This window comes from Aythya fuligula, chromosome 15 (genome assembly GCF_009819795.1).
Source record: "Aythya fuligula isolate bAytFul2 chromosome 15, bAytFul2.pri, whole genome shotgun sequence".
Taxonomy (NCBI): Eukaryota; Metazoa; Chordata; class Aves; order Anseriformes; family Anatidae; genus Aythya; species Aythya fuligula.
The window spans coordinates 1,812,676-1,833,526 of NC_045573.1; the positions used below are offsets into that span (position 1 = coordinate 1,812,676).

The following is a 20,851-nucleotide window of genomic DNA, read 5'->3' on the forward strand; positions in this document are numbered from 1 at the left end:
AAATATAATAAAACATAAATTATATTATAATTAACATGTACTATATGTTATAGAAGATGCTTGGTTGATTGGGCACAGATTCTAATCCCTGCTATTGATAGTGACTTATTACGTAGTATTGGGCACAGTTATTATAAAACCAAGTGCAAATCTTCAGAGAAAGACATTTTCTCATACGTAAAAGACCGTATCATTATCTATGGCGTAATCCTCATGATAAGAACTTTATTCTTTGCTGCTCTCTCTATCTCTTACACAAAGACTGCACCTCGGATGCCTCTGGCAGCGCAGAAGCCCCTGCAGCCACCTGGGTGCCCCATCCCAAAAGCTTTGCTGCTCCCTGCACTCTGTTGGCGCCCATCTCCAGGCTCCGCGGGCAGCCTCCACCGAAGATCGATAGCACTAACGGCCTCCCCGGCCTCCTAATGGGCTCACCGCTCCCCTGCCCTGCCCCAGGAGAGGATGCTGCCCACAGCAGCATCCTGGGTGTCTGCAAACGGCTCCGTGGTGGTGGCCTCCTTGGGTCGCCACCGCCTGGACTTTTCCACATGGCACCATCCGCCTGAAGGAGGTCAGCGATACGGCGCGCTGGCCCGCAGATTATCTCGCTGTTGACATCAGTCGTAATCTCCCAGCGCTGCCTCCAAACAATTATGGGAAAGGCTGGGGTTTAGCGATAAAATGACACTGGAGACGGGTTATTGGATTTCTGTGGATTTTCCACAATCTGACTGCAGCGCCGGCTGAGCGGGGCCGGGCAGAGCTGCCAGGGATGGCACAGGCAGTGCCCAGCGAATTTCGGAGCCATCGACACCATCCCAAAGCTGAGGGGGCCCTGAAGCTCATCCCCTCCTATAGCCACGGCCACCCTGGTACCTTTTCTTGGCAGGCTTTGGGCTGGGAGCAGGACAAGTGCCCCGCGTGCCAAATCCCTGAGGACCCACTGAGGACCCAGCTGCGCAGCCCCCGCCGTGCCCACCCCGCGCAGCAGATTGCAGGGCTCGCATTAGCAACCCTGCCTGGCTTTGTAGATTAAAGAATTATGAACTCCTGAAGTTTTGCAATATTAATGATTGTAGCCATCTGTTAATCTGGCAGCCAGCAACAAGCTGCTTTTTTTTTTTTTTTTAAAAAAAAAACTTTGCTTAGTCCAGTTATTAAAATGGAGTATTTTTGGTCTGGCAGGCAGCTGGGAGAAAGCTACTCCTCGGTGGTGTCCCGAGGTGGCCGAGCAGTGACTTCACCCCTTCGTCATCGGTGCCATCTGTGGGCAGCACCAGCACTGGTGGGAAGGAGCCCGCACGCAGGGGACACAGCCCACCCCCAGCACAGCCTGGGTGAGGGGTAAGAAAGGAGAAAATATCATGAACCCCTTATCTCAGATAGGGTTTGGAGGCTGGAGAAACGTGTCTTGGGTGCAGGAAGGTAAGGGGCAGCTTTGTGCTCTCATACTAGGAGCCAGCAGGGATGGGATCTATCTCACGAGATGCTAGATCAGTGCTAGATGGACCAGCACCAGGATGCTTTCTGAACATCGGGGTGTGCAAGGCAGCTTGCTGTGGGGTATGCAAGAGTGGGCAAGGACATTTGACATGGAGCATGGCAGATTTAGCTGCCAGCTGGTTTTGGCTTCTTCTGGGACTGGGGAGAGGGGATCTGTGCCTGTCGAGCACAGTTGGGTGCTGCACCAGCACCCAGGGGAGGACAGCACATGCCGAGCACAGCATTTGAGAGCGAGGCCCCACAACAGCAGCAAGGCACCAGCCCCCATCCACCCCCCAGAAAGCAGGGGTCTGCCCTCAGCACACGCTGCTAATTAAGGCTCTCAGTGGAACGGTATTTTAGATAACTCAGTTCTCTGGTACACACTCTGAAGGGATAAAATCATTTAGCAGGTTAATTAGTGTCCTTGGCAGAAACAGCAGCAGCTCTCTCCCAGCCCACTGAGCAGAGACAAGGCTGGGAAGCAGAGGGGGGACGAGGCAATGCATGTGGGGGTGGTCCTGTGCCCTCACCCACACTGCTCCACTGTCTCCTTGGCCATGAACTCACCTATTTGCCCTTTTCTCATACAAATCCACCCTGAGTGTGAAGTTATTCATGTCAGGCTTGAGGTGATGGGGTCCCAGTTGGTATTTTCTGTTCAGATCTAGAAATATCCCAACCATGCTGTGGGATCTTATGAGTTGCAGCACCACTGGCCCAGAGCAGAAGTAAGAGCCACACAAGGTTAGGGAGGGCACAAGATAATTTTTTTTCCTCCCCTTAAGTATTACACTAGAGGACAAGTTTTTAAACAATTAGTTTATTAGCCCTGTATTTTAGAAATCTTACTCTGACAAACTCAATGGAGGTCTGCTGATCACAACCAAGCACACGTGCACCTTATGCTCCTGGGCTGAACGATGGCATTCCCTTTCCAGACATTACGAATCTCAAACAATTTCATTAGTTCCAGACAAAGTTTTATCTTCAATGCATGTACTTACTTGCAAGTGTTCTACTTAGTGTTTGGCAGTTTCAGCTGTATGTACTCTTGCTAAAACAGCAGAGTTCTGTTTGCTAAAATACAATATCTGGATCAGAGAGCTTTAGATGCATATTTTCTACTCTGAAGTATAGATTTCAATTTTTAATGAGCTCTGTTCATCTCAATTATACCTGGAGCAAAGCAGGGAAAAAAAATGCCTTCAATTTACCTTTGAGGTTACACTAGTCAGTCTCAGGGTACCAGGAAGATGTTTTCTGCTGTGGTTGATTGGGCACGGCTTGGATAGACAGGTACAGTTATTACAAAGTCAAGTGCTAATCTGCAGAGAAAGTCATTTTCTCATACATAAAAGATTATATCATTATCTGTAGTATAATCCTCGCTATAAGGGCTTTACTCATTGCTGCTCTAATTCATTAAAATTCAGCTGCAGATAAATAATGAATAGACATGCTATTTACTTACTGCAGTGGAAGCAGTTCCTGCCCTTCCCTGTGATGGTAAATGCAGACTGTGCAGGGTAAGGAAGCGCTGCCCTCACCTGCTCCCACTCCCTCCCCTGCCTGGCCCTGCTCCAGGCACCAAAAGGATGGCACCGAGGAGCCCACACATTTCAAGCTGCAATGGCTTACTTGGCTTTGCCCTTGTCTTTTTACATCTGCAGAGAAGTGAAACAAAGCATGAGCAACGCCACACAGGCTGCCCAGCCCCACTGCAGGCTGGAAAGGAAGGCTTGTAGAGCAGGGCGCTGCAGAGAGTCCTCACGCAAGGTGTCTGGGCTACAAATAAGCTTAGTGATTGCAGTCTCCTTCCCCATCTCTGTTACACGAGGAATGGAGGCCTTCTACTCATGTAGATGGGCTGAGAAAGATCACAGCACTAAAAATAAGCAAAAAAACCCACCTCTCTTAGAAACCAGGATGAAAGACCATGCCACACAGGCCCAAGCCAGAAGAGAACACCACATGGCCACCCCTGCCGCCATCCAACAGAACCACGTTCACCTGCAGCAGGGGACTTCACTGACCCCTGACAGCACAAGGTAAAGGCACAGCAACTGCTTACAAGCAAAACAAAGGAACAAAAACTCACAGAACTGAAAACATGATGTAATTTCTACAAAAAGTTTTATTAAACCTCAAGTAATTTTAGATGCATGTAATTTTCTGTGGAAGACTTGAATAACGTAACTCACTTTGGATAACAAAATACAGTATAACAACTTTGTCCCAACTGCCAAAACAGTGCAGACAGGTATCAGGCGGGGGGCAAAGAACAGTACAAAAAGGCTAGAAATATTTCCATTTCTACCTTCACAGTTCAAAGAAGTTTTAAGAAAACTTGTAGTCAGACTTCAAAAAAAGACAGCCATCAGCACCAGTTTGTCAGCTACTGTAGAATATAAAAAAGCCCCCCAATTAGAAAACCTCAAAAACTATATATATAGATTTTTTTAAGTACAAAAAACAGGCTATGGCTTTTTTGATTCTGATTTCTTGCAGCAAATAAGAAAGCTTGAGGCTGAACCACACTAACTGAAGAGTGGTTTATTTTTATAATTATGCACTGAAGAAAACCAAGGAGTGCAAACAGCATTAACATATGCTGTTGTACACTAGTGGAGAGGCAATTTTGCTCATTGGAGGTTTTCTAACTGTTCTCTTAGCAGTTGCTCTGCTGCAGCTTTCTCACCCAGAACACAACTACACAATTGTGCAACTCAAAAGCAAAAACTTCTGGTGTTTTTTTTTTTTGTCCGTGTTTCTCTCCTCATACCTCTTGCATCCGCCGCCTCAGATCAGCATCTCTCTGTAGGCCAGCTTTTCCTACAACATACAGCTCTTGCCTCTTTAAATGAGGGCTTAATACACATGTCTCAAAAAAGGACATTTCCAGAACATATCTGCTGAAATACAGCCACTATTCACCACCTAAATCTAAAATTTTTGGTTTTGTCTGTTCAGCTCTTAGGTGAGTGTTTTTAAGTGAAGGAAGAGATGACAAAACAGAAAACAAAGAACCCAGCAAGAGGTATGTCCAGGGAATACAAGTTGAAAAATGCTTGAAAGTTTTGGCAAGTTATAGTTTTTCAATAATGCTTATGAACTTTGAGACTTCACGATGAGCTGCAGTGCCAAGGGGCAGATACCTTAATCCCTGTGTAGACAAAGAAGATAACATACATCAGTAATTTGTCAACTTCACAATAAATGACATTACTAAATATTTCAAATATTTATCAATTATCACATATCAAATATACCATATATCAATGATTTATTTGTCATTTATACGCTTTATTGTTAATTCTAAGATACAGAGATACTTACTACATTGTGAAAGAATCTGCAAAGGTGCTTTGCCCATGGACACCTGAAAAACAGATCCAAATATATAATTCTTAATCCATTTTCTGTAGGGACAGACCTACCACAATTTCAGCCACACTAACAATTCAGTTCAACTTCCAAATAGAGAGGACTCCCGCATCAGATGTACAGTAAAAAAAAGACAAAGATAGACCATAACAAAAAGGATCTAATCAAGTTCTCTTGGATTACCGCTAGAGCGTACTGTAAAACCTCACAAAATCTGAGATAAGAAGAGGCATTTATTAGAACCGCAAGTTTTTATATGAGCTAAGTTATATTTAACAACTGAGTGAAGTTAGGAATTTTATTTCCTAAGATACATACAAAGGCTTGAAAGAGGGGGGAAAAAAGCATTTTACAAGGTAAGTTAACTCACATGTTCATGATTTTTACTTGAGAGCTACTAAAAAGTGAATTCTCAACATTATTTTGCTGCCATCTGCTACGTGTGAATTAAAAGTGTCAGAGCAGGCAGTTATTCTGCCTTCTGGTATATAAGCATCGAGTCATTTCTTTTTAAAACTATTATGTCAACACATAAGATGTAAGGTGATAGAAGTTAATGCTTTCCCGCACAACCCAGGAGAGCAAGGATTATATTTAGGAATATCTAGTGGTCTCCATAGGGACTTATCAGTGTTTTATCATCATTTGTAATCTAAACATAGTACTCAGACATTTTCAGAGCTGTTTTCCACTCCAGCAGCTTTGTGCTGCTGATCAAATCTTCTTTTTTTTTTTTTTTTTTTAAACAAAAACAAAAAAACACAGGATAAGACCGACAAGCACAAACTTAATCCTGTCATCAGTTTGCATTACAGTGCCCAGATGTTCCTGAGTCTAGTTTTTAATAGGGATTTACTCCCTCACCACCATGTGAAACACCTTTTACAAGTTTAAAAGAAACGTTGACATCTGTAAACCCACTGTACTCTGGCAGATATACAACAATATACATTTTGAGCTAATTTGAACTATTTCCTCTAAATGAAGTTTTATGCAGCATTATACCTCCCTAGAGTCCAGTGTCTAAATTCCAACTAAGGTTTTTGTTGTTTTTATAAACCTAAATAGAACAAAGTGAGATGACAATGACATTAAACTAACAGAACTTGACTGGTTAGGGTTGCACAGAGCAGACACAACATAGGGCACTGGCAAGTTAGAAGGCCATTTAGTTGAACAGGAACATAGAACAATTCCAAATCCACTCAAACTATCACATCCAATATCTTTACCGCTGCTAATAATAAGGAAGTATATAAAACAGTAATTAATTTTGCATTAAACTTGTTAATTAAGAGAAAGCTACCAGCACTGTTGCAATGTATAATGATTTGCTGTTTGGCTATGATAAAGATTAACACTTACATATGCAGGTTTTCTGTAACTATATTCAGAGCGAACAGACCGATAGATTGCATCTTCTTATGTCTGCAAGTCAGGAACAGGCAAAGGAATTCACCCACATACTGGGGACCAAGGTTTTGCCACCTAAACAACGTAAGACCAAGAAACAGAACATATCTGTTCAACAATAACGACAAATGGCAATACCTGCGTTGCTTTTCTCTTGATGCTACTTTCTCATACTTCAATCTGCTTTATAAGTAGTAGCATCTCATTGTAGGAATGCAAAAATCACAATTTCCACTTAAAACCTTCTGATTAACAATGTATCTATTAGGTAGGCATAGCAATACCGTGACCAGGCATTCTTTTTCCAGCTGGAACTATTTCACTATGATAGGGGTCCCCATCAGGGAAAGAGACCTCAGATTGCTGCAGCTATTCCACACGTACCTTTACTTGGCCAATAAGCATTACTGTGTAAGAAATACTACAAAGCTTTATTGCTATGTGAACGGCTGCACTGGGTGAGGTCAATGGCCCGTCTAGCTCAGTATCCTCCCTTCGCAACAACCGCAATATTTATTTTGGCCTTCTGCAAACCAGATACACAGAAGATGCCCTAGATACCTTTTGTTTAAAGGAACAGATAAGGAATAGTGCTAGCTCATACAGATCTGATGGAAATTAATTGTTGTCTAAGTACACTCGTATCGTCAACAGCTCAAGAACCACCTCCTTAGGTCTGGAGTGCTATTTCCACGCTGGTCGTAATTGAGTCTTACAGCAATTTGCTTAATTGCTTTTCAGTCTGTATATACTTTGTTTCCACAGCATTCTCCATCATCCAAATTCACACCTCCAAGTGATACAACCTTAATCCACCTTGTTTTGCCACGTCAGATTTCCTTTAAGCCCCCTGGTTCTTGATCTGTGAACAATTATTCCCTGGTCACCTTTAGCATAGAAAGCATGATTTTGTAGACCATTATCATAACCCCAGGCTCAGATGGCTGAGTCAAGTTAACCAATTCCTCTCACAGAGGTCATTCTATACCTTGAGAAAAGGAATCAGGATCGTGCACAATATTCAAAACAGATGCATCATTTATGTAAGTGTTCTATTGTCTCTTGTTTCCCATTGATTCCTAGCATCTTATTTTCAAAGAGCTAAGGATTATATCTTTGCTAAATGCTACTGCTTCGAGACTGCTGTTAAGATTTTTATAAACAGATTTCAGGAAGCAAGTGTTTACTCACAGTTTTAGCATTGTTACTTTCTGCCGACTCAGATCTCTCAAAATCAGATTGACAGTGCCATGGAGAACATGCTCCTGATAGGAAAGATGATCCAGTAACAGCCTCAGAGCCCAGAAGTTACTCTAGGAAAAGACAAAATAAGGGCACTGATTTAACTTAGTTGTCTATCATTTCTTAGAAAAAACACAAATACACAAAAGAAATTAAAGGTCAAAAAAGCTTAAGGGGAACAACACCAGGTTGGTGTTACACAGATTTTATATTTAAGCTGCTTTAATCTCTTAGAATAGAAGTCAATATCTAGGACTCACCCCAAAAGCCAGGGCTATCTCTAGGAAGGAAGTCAAGTATGGGAGATCACAGAAAAGCATCTGTTGTACTGCTTGCACTGCGAGAATAAGACAAGCCTCATGCTGTAACTGCAGGAAGAGATATCCACAAGAAGAGACATGTATTTGTAAGTCCACTTTCTCACTACTCGCATATCACATCCAATCAAATCAGCACTAAGTCACTACCATTCCAAGCACACAGGCTAGATGATAGACATGACATCCAGAAGAATCTTACAGTGACCAAAAGATGGAGAACAAAACAAGTATTTCTGTTTCTATAGCATGTTTTGCCTGGGGCTTTCAAAGTCCTCACAGAAACATGAAGTCTCATACCATCACAGTAAAGCAGAAGTGGAAGAATTAAGGGGAGAAAAACTCTGGCCCAAGAGTAACATACTTGGAGAATAACCTAAATGCAGTTTCCTCAAGAGAGGTGAAACAGAGTAAGATTGCTCCTTAGATAGGTGATTGTATTTAATAAAATAACCCGTTTCAAGTCATGCTTCACACCTGAAACCATTGTTCAAAGCAAATTGTGAAACTGCTATTCTGAGTTTTGAGACAAACACACTGTTAGTATCAAAGGATAGCTTCTAATTTCAATCAAATGACACAAGATTATTCTATGTGCGAGGTTAATACAGAATCAGGAATTACCAGCCCTCACTTTGTAGATGCATAAATTTGGACAGCAATGAATTTAAACTTCTCCTGGATTGAAGATTTTCTTAGAGTCAGACCAAAACAGGCCCTAATCATTGCCTTACAATCCAAGATTTCTGCTCTAACCTTCAGACTATGTGAAGAACAACAGTCTTATGCCATTTCCCAAAAATCTTCAAGCCCTCTCTTAACAGCTTTTCATAATAATATAACTGCAGTATCTTTGAGAGCTATAAACCAAGTTGTCAATTTCCTTATTGCCAGATGCACACTTACTTGAGGAGAGAAAATAGCAGGTGGTAAAGAAACATTAACTTTTGCCTTCAGTTCCTGCAAGAGACTGCCACTGGCAGCCAGCACCCCCTGCAAAAGAAGTAACGAATCACAAGTCAAAGAGGATGCCTACCTACTTTACAAACTGCCCAATACGATCTCCTTTAAAGTGCTTTCAGTTATTTTCAGCATTTTTACAGATGCAGTTGACTGTTCAACAGCATACACACGGAAAGGTGAGGCTCTATAGCATTAACTAGACGCATCATTTTAACCTGTTATGCTTAGCAGACACTTATTTCTGTTCTTGTCAAGAAAACACCCAGATACTGTCCCTTAGGACTCTTTGAACACGTTTTTCTTAAATGGCTTTCCTATCCATTTTGCTATTGTCTGATTCATCTCAACATTGAACAATATAGAATTAGTGTTCAGCATTGAGCTGCAAGAAGAGTTAATCTATTCCCTATTCACAATTTTTGCAAAGTATTACATTTGGCACATACCATAAGAATATTTGATGAGGTAGTGTAACATTAACCTTAGTATTTAAAAGGATTAGGCAATGCCCACATCCAATTATGTCTTGTATAAAGCAGAGACAACAGTACTTCCATCTCAAAGCCCTATTTCAGTTACCTCTTGGAAGTCAAGCGGTGGCTCCTTCAGTGACAGAGGATGTAGGTGCCCACTTTTTTCTAACAAACGGCTACTACCCAAAATCATGATGAGGGAACTCCAGCATTTAGGCTGAAACACAGCAGAGCATTTGTTTTACAGTCAAACCCATGTTTAGCAAACTTTAGCAATCAGAGTAAGTCCCCTTGACATGCTGACTTGCATTCACTCTTCTTACTCTCTCTAATGGAACACCCAGGCAAAACTACACCCAAATTACATGTTAATGCTTGGGGTTTCCCCAATCTCATTTATCAGGTTGCAAAACAGCCCACCTATTTTGCCTCACCTATAGTAAAGTGAGGCTTTTTTCACCTGTTTTATTTCTATTCTATGACCCATCAACAGACCTGCTGCTGGTGTGATCATTACTGCTATGATTATTTACAGTGGGGTTGTAAGAACATATATATATGGTAAATTTGATTATCACTACCATGGCATACTGCAAAACTCAGTAAATTTACAAGAGCTGCATACATACAAGATTTGTCATAATTTTGTCAGAAAGGTTCCAGCTAAATCAATGGACCGTTTACAAAACTTGACACGTTTTGTGACAGAGCGCAGAACTATTATCGGAGAAAAGAGTTTGTTTCCTCCCCTCCCCCAAACAAGACTTTTTAAATGATCAAAAACCCCACAAGTAAAGCAAAAGTCTCACAAAGGTGTGAACCATTCAGAGAAAAGGGTCCTGACAGTAAATCCTTTCATTGGAGAAGTAACTGGACAAAACTGATAACGTACAAAACGACTCAATGGGGCATAGAAAGAGTTTTAATACAGACTCACATTCCTATATAGTGACAGATTGCTGTAAAGGAGTTTGAGTGCCTGCTTAATTAGAACAGCATCCTTCAATGGAGACCCTGCAAGAAGAAAAATCCAAGACTCTTTTTTATTGCCTGAATAACTACAGAGTATGGATAAAACCAAGATAATAGTTTAGTTGCAGACAGGTTTCTACAGAAACCGAAAGGAAAAAAAAACAAGCATCTGCAGCTATTTTTTAGAATATTTTTCTGTAGTTCTTCTATGCAGAACCTACATGCTATCCTAGAAAACTGTAAAAAACTGAATGAAGTTTAGACTTCAGAATGTCATTAAAAGCTGTAATTAAGATTCTAAACGTTTGAAAGCAAGAAGTTACACTTGCCAGTTGTAATCCAGGGCGCAGGGTCTTGAATATCCTTTCCAGTGGGGACACTGCCTGTTCTGAACATCTTCAGGTAGACCTCAAACTGAAAAGGCGTTAGCCGACAGGCAGTGCAGCATGCAAGGCTATTGACGGGAAACAACAGAGAATGTGCCGCATCAAGGAAGTCTCCAGTTTTACACAAATAGAATGGGATTTTATCTCGAAGGTCTCTTAACCTGGAAAGAAGAAGTAAATGCATACTTTATTTTTGTTCACTGGAAGTTTTACACTGCTTATGTATATACCTGATTAGGTTTGAAAGCTAGTAAATTACATCCAATAAGGCAGAATTTAGCTGCAGTACAGTATTATTTTCACTTGGTAAACAGCTGCCAAAATCCCACTTTTCATTCTGTCATTTTATTAAGACATTGAACAAAAGGACAGACTGGGACACAAACCTAAGGAAAAGAAACAAGAAGAGCTATTTACCCTTTGGTATCGTTGCATTTCACAGCTCTCAGGTAGCGAACAACTTCTTTATAGCTGGGTAGAGAAAAAACAAGTGGGTAGGAAAAGAAAGGAAGTGTTAAGCTGTGTACATGTCAAATATTTCAATTCATGAAGCAAAACAGTAGTTCCTCCCACATAAGAGATATTGCAAAAATAGGTTAGAAATACAACTGGCAGAAAGAGAGACTGTTGGAAATAAGTTCCATAAAGACACTTTGGAACACAGCAGATATCTGAATTAAGGAGCTATCCAAAGATCATCTCTGTACTCTAGGAAAATAGAACAGGAGGCTGGGAACAGGAGTGTCTTTAAGTGGATTATATTCTTTTGAATAGAAGCTTCAGAAGACTCAGAGACCAGAACACACTTTTTTTTTTTTTTTTTTTTTTAATGTCTTCTATCTAGTCAGCCTTTGACAAACAGAACACATTTTAAATATCAAAGTCTAAAACCTAGTGAGATTATAGAAACAATGAAGTTTTCCACTTCAACATTCCTTTCAGGTCTGAAGCGTTAAAATGGCTTGATTCTATTATGAACAACTCCAAAAAGTAATGACTTTGTTGATAAGTAATAGGAATGAGCAGCTTCAAATATATACATATTTTTTGGTATGTTTCCCCATAATGCAAAAACTTCTACAAATGTTAGGAAAAGACTACATTGCAGTTAATAACAAAGTTGAATTTATAGTATGAAAAAAAAAAAAACACAAAACAAGACTAAACCAATCTCACTTCATTTTGTCTACTAATTTCTCCACTCGGGCCTGTATGACAGGAAGCGCTTCCCACAGAAATATTTTTCTTCCTTTCTGTGTTCTTTGTCCAGTGGTATTCTGGCCTTTTAGAACAGTGGTGAGTAAGACATGATCCCACGGCACAACGTTCAAGCTAGAAGCACAGAAAGAAATGTTAAGTGTATTTTTTTTTAGTGCGTCACAATGTATTTCCCTTAAGTAATGTGAAGACTTATTAATAAAACATTTGAAGTTTACCGTTCAATTTGAGGGACAGAAACACAAAATTATCAATATGCACTTAGCAATAGCATCAAATAATATCTTACTACGGTAAGGACAGGATAGGAAGTAGCTAATACTGAAACCTTCCAATAAAATGTGCGTATCTCCAGCACATCAATGAAAGAACCACTCTATACAGCTGTTTTCAAATAAGCCAACTGTATGAAAATATACTTTGTAAACAACAAGCAAAGAACGTACCTATTTGAGAAGCCAAAACAGTGACACGGAAGTGAAATGGACTGGAAAAAATGAATAAATTTCTCATATAAATTTTTTGGGAAGTCACACAACACTAGCATCCTCTGAAGTTGTGTTGTGATCCTGTTTTAAATCGAAAAACAAAATGTTAATGTTAAATAAAATTGCTATTTAAATTAAAAAAACAACATGGAAAACTACAGAGAGTACATATAGATTTCTTCAGTTAAATGTCAGACAGTTTGGATCTGTAAGTTTGTGCTTTGCAGTGAATATGGATATTGCTCTTATGTTATTAATTGTAAACATCAGTGCAAGCATGTGTTCTGTGGTCTTATGCTTTAAAGAAGATCCCCAGTGAGTGTGCAAGAAATACTGCAGCAACGTCCTGTAAGCTCGATAAGGAAGCTGATCAACCTAAGCTCCTGGCAGCTTCAAAGCTTGTGAAACCATTTTTGTCTAAACTGAAAACTGAAGATAACACACTGACACAAAGAAGAGCTTGATTCGTTTGAAACTGGGGGAGGGAGGCAAAGAAAATTCTTTTACTGTTCTTTTAAGGTAAAAAATTAATAAATTCAGGAATAGTCATTTAAAATGAAAACTGATACAGGATTTAGGTTATACCTGTCATAGAGGTGAGAATATTAATTGTTTTTGAGCGCTCCTAAAAAAAAGTTAATTCTTAATTCATTAACCTTCTGTTGCAAGTGAATTTCAGGTTAAAGGTGAAAAGCTAAAATGAGAAATGAATTAAGCCAAGTGAGCGAGATGTCCTCATTCATTAACCTCTGGGGGAACTTCACTATGTTACGTCCCCGACTACTCCATCCCAGTGGAGGACTACAAGGCTGCTGTTTTGATTCTGAACAGATGCTATTTACTCTTTGGCTTACTAACCACAAGTAGCTACCCAACACCATCTTTTGGTCTGGCCCTACAGAACACTCCTAGGTTACAGTTTAAAAGTAATCCATCTTCTTGGCTTTGAGTTCACTATCAAGGTAGTCTCCTCTGAGGCAACAAAGAAGGGTTGAGTCCTTACGTGGCTCTAAGCAAGGCCGATACTGCTCTTGACCTTCACAGAAAGGGACTAAGATGCAAAGATGCTAAAAACCCTGATTTGCTGCATACAATCATAGAATAACAAAGCATGCTGAGGTCCCTGCTTATTAGGCTGACTGGTACGTGTAGTTTTCTATGCTCTTCTGTCTGTCCCTACACATCTGCAGTCTTCACACATGCAGCTCGCTCTCCATACCCTGCTTAAACAAACCAGTGCCTGACATTGTACATTTAGGTCCTGTTCCCCAGTGCTACAGAACCATAAGACTCCATACCTTTATTTTAAATGTGTGCACGTTCACTTAAGGCTTTTAAGAGCTAAAGCACGCACTCAAACCTCAAGTGCAAGCAGAATGCTTGCAGCTAGCAACCATCTTATTGTCATCTCAGCACTATGTGATAAGTCTTACCTTTGCAACAAATAAGGGACAGCAAGCTTTAGCGAATCAATATGACCATGGTTCTGCCAGCTTCTAAGGGGGGCACAGAGAGAGGGAGGGAAAGAAAAGCATTAATTTTTTTTTTTTGTTTTGTTTTTCCTGCATTTTTACCTTCTCTGTACACAACTGTTTGAGACAACACTTTTCTTAAAAAGCATTGGGACCTATCATGCTAATAATTGATAAAACAAGTGATCGAAGTGTAAAACATCCTAGAGCTGTTTTTCAGCATTACCTAACCAACTAACGCACAACCCCTCTGGAACAGTCACAGGGGCAGGAAAGCAGTACCTAACCTTCTAACATGTTGTATTAGATCATTTTAAGCACATCTGTGCTTGCACAGGGCTGTATATCAGCCCACAAGAGGGCCAAACCACATCCTATGTGACTACTGTGAACGCTGTGGGACTCACAGTAAGTGTACAGGGAGACCTACCCAAACAATGGTTCCAACCTTGATAACTCCTCAAAAATAACTGCAGAGAAGCTGCTGTTTCTGGCCCGTTGAACTAATCCACACCACATTTACTGCTGCTTTTTAAGAAGCCTTCAATTCTAGCTCCAAAATATTTAGATTCTGTTAAGCAAAGTTCCGGGACCTTGCTCGAGCCAGACAGCAATCAAGTATGAACCAGCCATACTATAAACATGAAAATAAAAAACAGACTTTAAACACTGTGCTGTTTATTTATTGTTCAGTCCTCCCAGTGAAACAGGTCAGTTTCCACCAGACTTATGGGACAGCTCTAAGACTTACTACCTGAAAAGCATCACGTCCTCCCTTCCAGTTCAGAAGCAGATGTTTCTTCACATAATGCAGCTTGCACACATTTCGTTCAGGAAGGTTCCCCTGCCCTTTATCTTCTCCCTTAGAACTGATTCCCACCTGCCACCATCTGCTGTCTGTTACCCTCTCTGCTTCCAGTTCCCATCTCAAGTTCCGTCATCAGAGATCACCTCTCTCCCTCATGGCTCAATCCCATGCAACTTCTTCCTCCCACATGCAACCTTTATCATTCTCTGTCCCCCAGAATCCCTCCCTGCAGTCAGGCTCATTTCTTCCTCATGCATACTCATTTTCCCATCACTGTGCTGCAACCAGGGCTATGACCTTTACACTGTTCCTACCCTTAATAAACGGAAAACCAGAACTCTCTCACTTAATCTCCTCCTTTTGAGGAGCAAACAGAGATTACACACTAGATATGGAACCGGATACTTACAAAGCAGGGTCTTTATGAAGGGCCAGCTCTTTAGCTGCTCCCAGAAGCATGACAGCAGTAGCTTTAGGATTCTCTCTTTCTGCCTGATTTAAAAATCTTGTTACCAGTGCAAAAACTCCAGAATACCTAAGAAAGTTAAGCAGTCCATAAGATAAAGTGTCTGGAACGACACTTTGTAAACACATGGCAATTATGACCATCCTACAGTTGGAAAGGAAACTAACTTGCCTTTCCTTGAGAATCTATGACATGGTATTTGCAAAGGATTAATTTCAGTGTTTTAAAGGCATATACCACTGAGTAAGAACACAATCCTAAGAAATTACTAAAATATTGACTTTAGTTTCATGCTTTCCCAAATTGTTATGAGGAATATTAGCAACTGTCTTCTCATAGAGAAAGAGACATATTTAAAAATATACTTAAAGGAGTTTTTGAATTGAACTTGGATGTAGTTTAATTGACAGCTGACCAGTTAGGTTCCCTCAGTTAAGTTCCCGCTATCTCAGGTGCCATGACTCTAACTAGCATGTAACTAAAGGAAAGCAAACCTGCACTGACCAACACGTACTGCTAGTTGTGGTGGCACTTACTTGTATACAACCTCCGGGTTGCGTGACCTGCAGACACTGCACTGGCCAGGAGGTAACTTTGGGAGACAAAAGCATTCATGTTGTATGGGAGGTATTTTTTCTCCAATCAAATACTTATTATATTCCACAGAAAGTTCCTGGATAAAATTTATTAGAAGATTTCCTAAGAGGGCAGGCAGAGACGTAAAACTGTTAGTGCATCCATTTTCTTCAAAACTAAAACAAACAGCAAGACATTCATAGGTACCCTGTGCGAAATGTTTGTCAAATGCCTTGCATGCAATCTTAATGGCCAGGCATGCTTTGGTGCTTCTTCCAGGGGGAGAAAAGTAGGAAGCAAAAAACCAGACCTGCAGATCTGTCTGTTCCACAAACAGCCCAGGAAGGGGATAGCAGAGAAAAGTTGCTACCTAAATAATTCACCAGGCCTTTGCAAGGACAGCTGCAGTCCAGACAAGCAGTCCTCATAGATTTTAAGTATCATCGAGCCACAGACTGAGCAAACACAGCCAGCCACAGGTCTCCCAAGACAGTGTAAGTGCACTGTGCTTACCACCATGCCGAAGGTCTGCATCTATTTCTGTGAGCTCCAATTTGAACATTACAAGAACACCAGCCAAGGCAAAATCACGCTGTTCCTTCCAGAATTTGCTTTTGTTATGTGCGTTGCAGTGACAGAGGGAAGAGGTCGTCCAATTCTGGCACTATTTCATGAAAAGGGAAAGACAGGGAAAAGTTTTTTTTTTTCTCCTCTCAAGTTAAGCAGACAAAAAGTTGTTCCTCCAACTCAGTGAAGGACTAGAAGGACAGAGATACACAAAAGATCCCTCCCCCTAAAACAAAACAAAAAGAGTCACACCAGAGAAACAAACAAACAAAACAATGCTCCCCCTACTTCGCCCCCTGCACTTTGGTTAGGAATATCTAAAGTTTGACCTTTGCCTAGGGCAGTGAGAAACAGTCCGATTTAGTGCAATTCCATGAAATACACCATGTGCCCAAGGAAAAGAGGAGGTACATTTGTTTTTTATCAAATGAATATCTACTCCAACAACTTACTGGACTACTAGAAATAAATACAGACACTGGCCATGTGTTAGTAGCACTGTGAAGCTGACTGAGATGAACATTTAGAAGAGGAAATGTTAAAATAATCAAATTCTAAGTTTTGTTTATTGTTTTAATGCGCATAAGAGTGATGTCTTTTAAAGACTTCAGGAATTCAGTTTACTCGAAGTTGTGCTTTTTTTTTTTTTTTTAACTACAGTTCTTCCTTACCTCAGAAGCTAGTTTATCACAAATGTAGCAGTAGCACTGACTGCAAAAATCAGCATTTTTTCCAAGGGGCGAGCACGTATCACATTCCATTCTCCTGCACAGTTAAAAAACAGACCATTACTTACAGAGCTGGTTGTGCCCTTATCCAACTCTCTCTGCTTGTTAGCTGTTCAAATGCTAACAAGGTTAACAAGGTTACTTGACAAGGTGGCTTAAATGTAGGGAAGGAAAGCCCCATATCGTCCTCCACATCAGCAAACATACTCAAACGGGTGTATTGTACAGTCATATCTGGCGTGGGGCATCACATTTGCTTGTTTACAGAACGTAACCATGAGGTCACATTCCTCGTCTACAACCTCTTCAGTTTTCTCCTCTTCCACAGCGGTCTTTTCTGTATAAAAGAGAAAAAAAGTCTAAATGAGTAGAAAGGTAACTACAACTTGATAACAAAGTCATCAGCTACTAACAGTTATTCTTTGAAAGACTTTAAGATGCACGTTTTCTTATGATTTCATATGGTGCAAATGGCACACAGGAAGGGGACAAGAGACTTGCACACACCATCCAAAGAGAGGTAGGAGAGGCTTTCACAGATTTGTCTTGTGAGGAGAACTTTCACAGGTGAGCAGGAGCCCAGTGCTTACCTGACGGGTCCACCAACAGAACCGATGTCCCAAGCGTGCTCTCAGTTTCGTCGTCGCTGATGAGGATCACACCCTGCTCCTCTTCCCCCTTTGAGGACCCCATGGTTGCCAAAGCCCGAAGGAAGCACCACGCTGCTGGGCAGCAAGCAGGACACAAAGCTCGCCCCCACTGCCCTCAGAAACACCCCAAAACGCCTCCCCCAAAGCCCCCAACCCCTCCGAACCGCCCTAGGGACGGCACCACCCAGCCCTCACCACAACCAACAGCCCCCAAAACCTCCACTTTTCCACCCAAACCTCAACGAGGAGGAAGGGAGGGACAAAATACAGGGCACAGGAGGGCGGGAGCTGCCCCCCTTTGGCGAGACCACCGCCACTCACCGCCCCCAGGCCCCGCAGGCCGCCCCCAACTCACGGCCCGGCCCCGGGTCCCCCCCCCCCCCGGTCCCCACCGCGCTCCTCAGCGTCCCGCCGGGCCCCGCCACTCTTTGAACCCCCAACCGCTTCCGAGGCGGCGACACTATGGGGGCGGCCCGCCCTGAAGCCGCCCGCGCTACTTCCGCCCTCACAGCAGACTGAAAGTGGCTGGGAGGGCAATGAGGGGCCGCCATCTTTGGTGTGGGCAAGGGGGGGTGTGTGTGTCCCTCACGCCTAGGGGCATGGCTGGACCCCTGGTGGAATAAACCCCTAATAAACCTCTCGTCCTTCACAGCAAATAGGGGGGGACAGGAATCGTGGCAGGGTGTGATCCTGCAGGGCCCTGTGGTGTGCGAGGTGTTGTCTGAGGGAAGGGGGAGGCCGCCTCTCACACCTCACGACAGCCTCCTTTGGGATCTAATTTACTTACTTTATATTTGAAGACAGCCGTGGTGTCTCCTTTTGGGGGTCTCCGTGACTGAACCCCACAGATGTGGCCCCAAACACCACACACACAGTGAAAAAGTCCAGTCCCTTCCAGCCAGGCCCAGCATCCACCACCACGGCAGCTGCTCACGGAGCTTTGCTGCTTTGGGCATCACCAAAATGTATATATATATTTTTTTTCTGTAAAAATCCCAGGGCAGATTTCTCCTGCTGCAAACCCAGCAGGTGATGAGCAAGATGCCCACATCCAGCAGATGTTTGGGATTTCCCAGGAACACTAGATGGTACCAGAGCTCCACACTGAGGCCCCGGCAAGCATCAGCCGGTGGGACCGAAAGTGCCTCAAAAGTGGAAATTCTGATACATGGGAAGCTGAAGATGTAAAGCTGCAATATATTCATAAGCTGTTGGCAAATTAATTGCCTTTTCTATGGGAAAAAGCAGATAGGGTAATTATGAATGAAATAAGGACACTTTTCATGTTTTCAGGACAACCATAACAGTACTGTTGGTTAAAAATTATCAGCAAACGGAAAGTATTACAGAACCTGTTAGGAGAGCATTTGAGGACTAATACCCATGGAATGGAAATTTTTCATTACTAGTAGTTAATAGTACAAGGAAAACCTAGGAAGTATTTTAATTTAAGCTGAAACTGCTGTTAATTCATAAAAATGTGGTACTTTTCTGGTATTGTTAATAATAAAAACTATTGAAACAACACTTGGAATATGATTACCTTTTTTCTGTAAGAGGCTGCACATGTTTCAACATGCTGCTTGAAATATTAATGCATTAAAAATGCCTTCCTGCAAATGAATATTTATTCTATGGATAATCTTTAACGTCTTCATAGCTTTCAACACATTTGGGCAAAGTGTTTCAAGTTTCTGTGCTTACAATGAAAAATTTAAACCCGACACCTAAATAGGTGGCCCAATTTCAGCTGCGTGGAGCACTTTCTGCGGAGCCATCATTTCCTTCACATAGTTGCCTCTGTAGCATGACAGCATTTTAGCAGCCCAAAGTAACTCAACACAGCAATTTAGGTGATGAAATGAAGTATTGAGATAGCAAGGAGAAATAATAAAGGCAGAACTGGCACTTGGCCAGCAGAATTTTTTTGAAAACTCCGCTCTCATGCAGAAGTCCTGGGAGATGATCTTATGGCCAAATATGGTCAGGACTCAGCGCTGTGTTTCATCCAAAACACAGCAACACTGGTGTTTCCTCTCTTTCCAGATGAAGAGTTGGCGTCGGCGTCCTATTTTTAGTGGTGTGGGTGTAAAGTATGTTGGTTAAATTTTGTATCGCCTCAGCTCAGTCTGCTCTGCCACGCAGCGTTTCATGCCCAGACCTAGCAAAGCTTGAGGTCTGGGACTGACACCACAGGCTTCTGCTTTATGGTCTTCATCCCATAGGTCAGTGACTTTTGTGTTTTGGGTGAAGAGACAGTTCTCCTGCTCCTTGAGCCCATAAGCCAGACTCAACTCTCCATCCTGTGCCAAGGCAGAACAATGAGAAAGCATCTGGTGAACTCCCACAGCCACAGCGACAGGACTGTATAATACCCCTGATTTAGGCTGGTATTCAGTGCATTTCAATTCCAACACACCTGGAAATGCAACCATATTCTCTTCTTATTGTTGCACATGAGAGAAGCAGCTTCCCCATCCCTTCAGAGCACTGACTCCTTTGCTGTGCACTTGCCCCTGCCCTTTCTGTGCAAAGGCAGCAGGAACCTTGTTCTGCTTGTGTTTGTCAGTGGGCTTGTGTTTGTCAGTGCCTGGAATGGGAATAAAGATTTATATAGGTGTATATTTGGGGATAACTGGTAGCCTCAAAATAAAGAAGTGGAATATAGGCAACAATTAGCAGCAGGCTGGGAAGTGAAACCTTAAGGGAGGAATGGAGCAGTCTGGACCAGGTCGAGGTTTAACTGAAGATGCAGAAGACTTCAGCTCAGTGGGAGTGGGCTGCTGGGGACTAGGGGAATGGATTTCTACCACCGGCTCCTGAAGTAGAGGTGGAATTCCTCTCTGACCGCAACAGCAGAGCTGTAGAGCAAACAGACCATTAAAACATCCATTCCAAATATATATATATATATTCACGTCCCATTTATATTTACTGCTGCTTCATTCTGTTGAAAGTCAAAGGCCCATTTGTATCCGATGAAAGGCTTGGGATAGATCAGTCGGCTGGAAAAGGCTCAGAGGATTGAAACCTACAATTCCCCTCGGGCGAGTGCTAATCCATCAGCCTGCTGCGCCCAAGCAAGGTGCCGCAGATCCTTGCCGGCACCGCGAGCTGACTCCTGCCTCGCGCTCGTTGGCCCCAAAAAGGATGTTCAGTGCTAGAGCTGTGAAAGAGATTCTCCTAACGGAGCTGCTTGGAAAAGGCTTGTGGTCATTTCCAGCTACCTTTGGCGTCTCGGCA

The 20,851-nt window shown here is 42.2% G+C and overlaps 1 protein-coding gene across 3 annotated transcripts; it reads right to left on the bottom strand.

Annotated features, from left to right (window-relative positions):
* Positions 1-3,633: 3,633 nt before the first annotated feature.
* LOC116495490 lies at positions 3,634-18,036 on the bottom strand. 3 transcript variants are annotated; one of them, XM_032197996.1, is made up of 20 exons: positions 18,001-18,036; positions 17,549-17,680; positions 17,166-17,295; positions 16,902-16,995; positions 16,177-16,327; positions 15,624-15,786; positions 15,031-15,156; positions 13,775-13,837; positions 12,300-12,422; positions 11,812-11,967; positions 11,053-11,106; positions 10,579-10,796; positions 10,215-10,291; positions 9,384-9,494; positions 8,748-8,834; positions 7,785-7,892; positions 7,474-7,595; positions 6,235-6,357; positions 4,822-4,864; positions 3,634-4,648 (listed from the first exon to the last, which is right to left on the bottom strand). In XM_032197996.1, exons 2-20 carry the CDS (start codon positions 17,649-17,651, stop codon positions 4,571-4,573), a joined length of 2,130 nt encoding a protein of 709 aa, XP_032053887.1. In that variant the 5' UTR covers positions 17,652-17,680; positions 18,001-18,036; the 3' UTR covers positions 3,634-4,570. The 3 variants fall into 3 exon arrangements, with proteins under 3 accessions (XP_032053887.1, XP_032053889.1, XP_032053890.1); XM_032197998.1 differs by lacking the exon at positions 18,001-18,036 and having other exon boundaries at positions 17,549-17,709; XM_032197999.1 differs by lacking the exons at positions 3,634-4,648; positions 4,822-4,864; positions 6,235-6,357 and having other exon boundaries at positions 7,528-7,595; positions 7,785-7,861.
* Between the last annotated feature and the right edge of the window lie 2,815 nt (positions 18,037-20,851).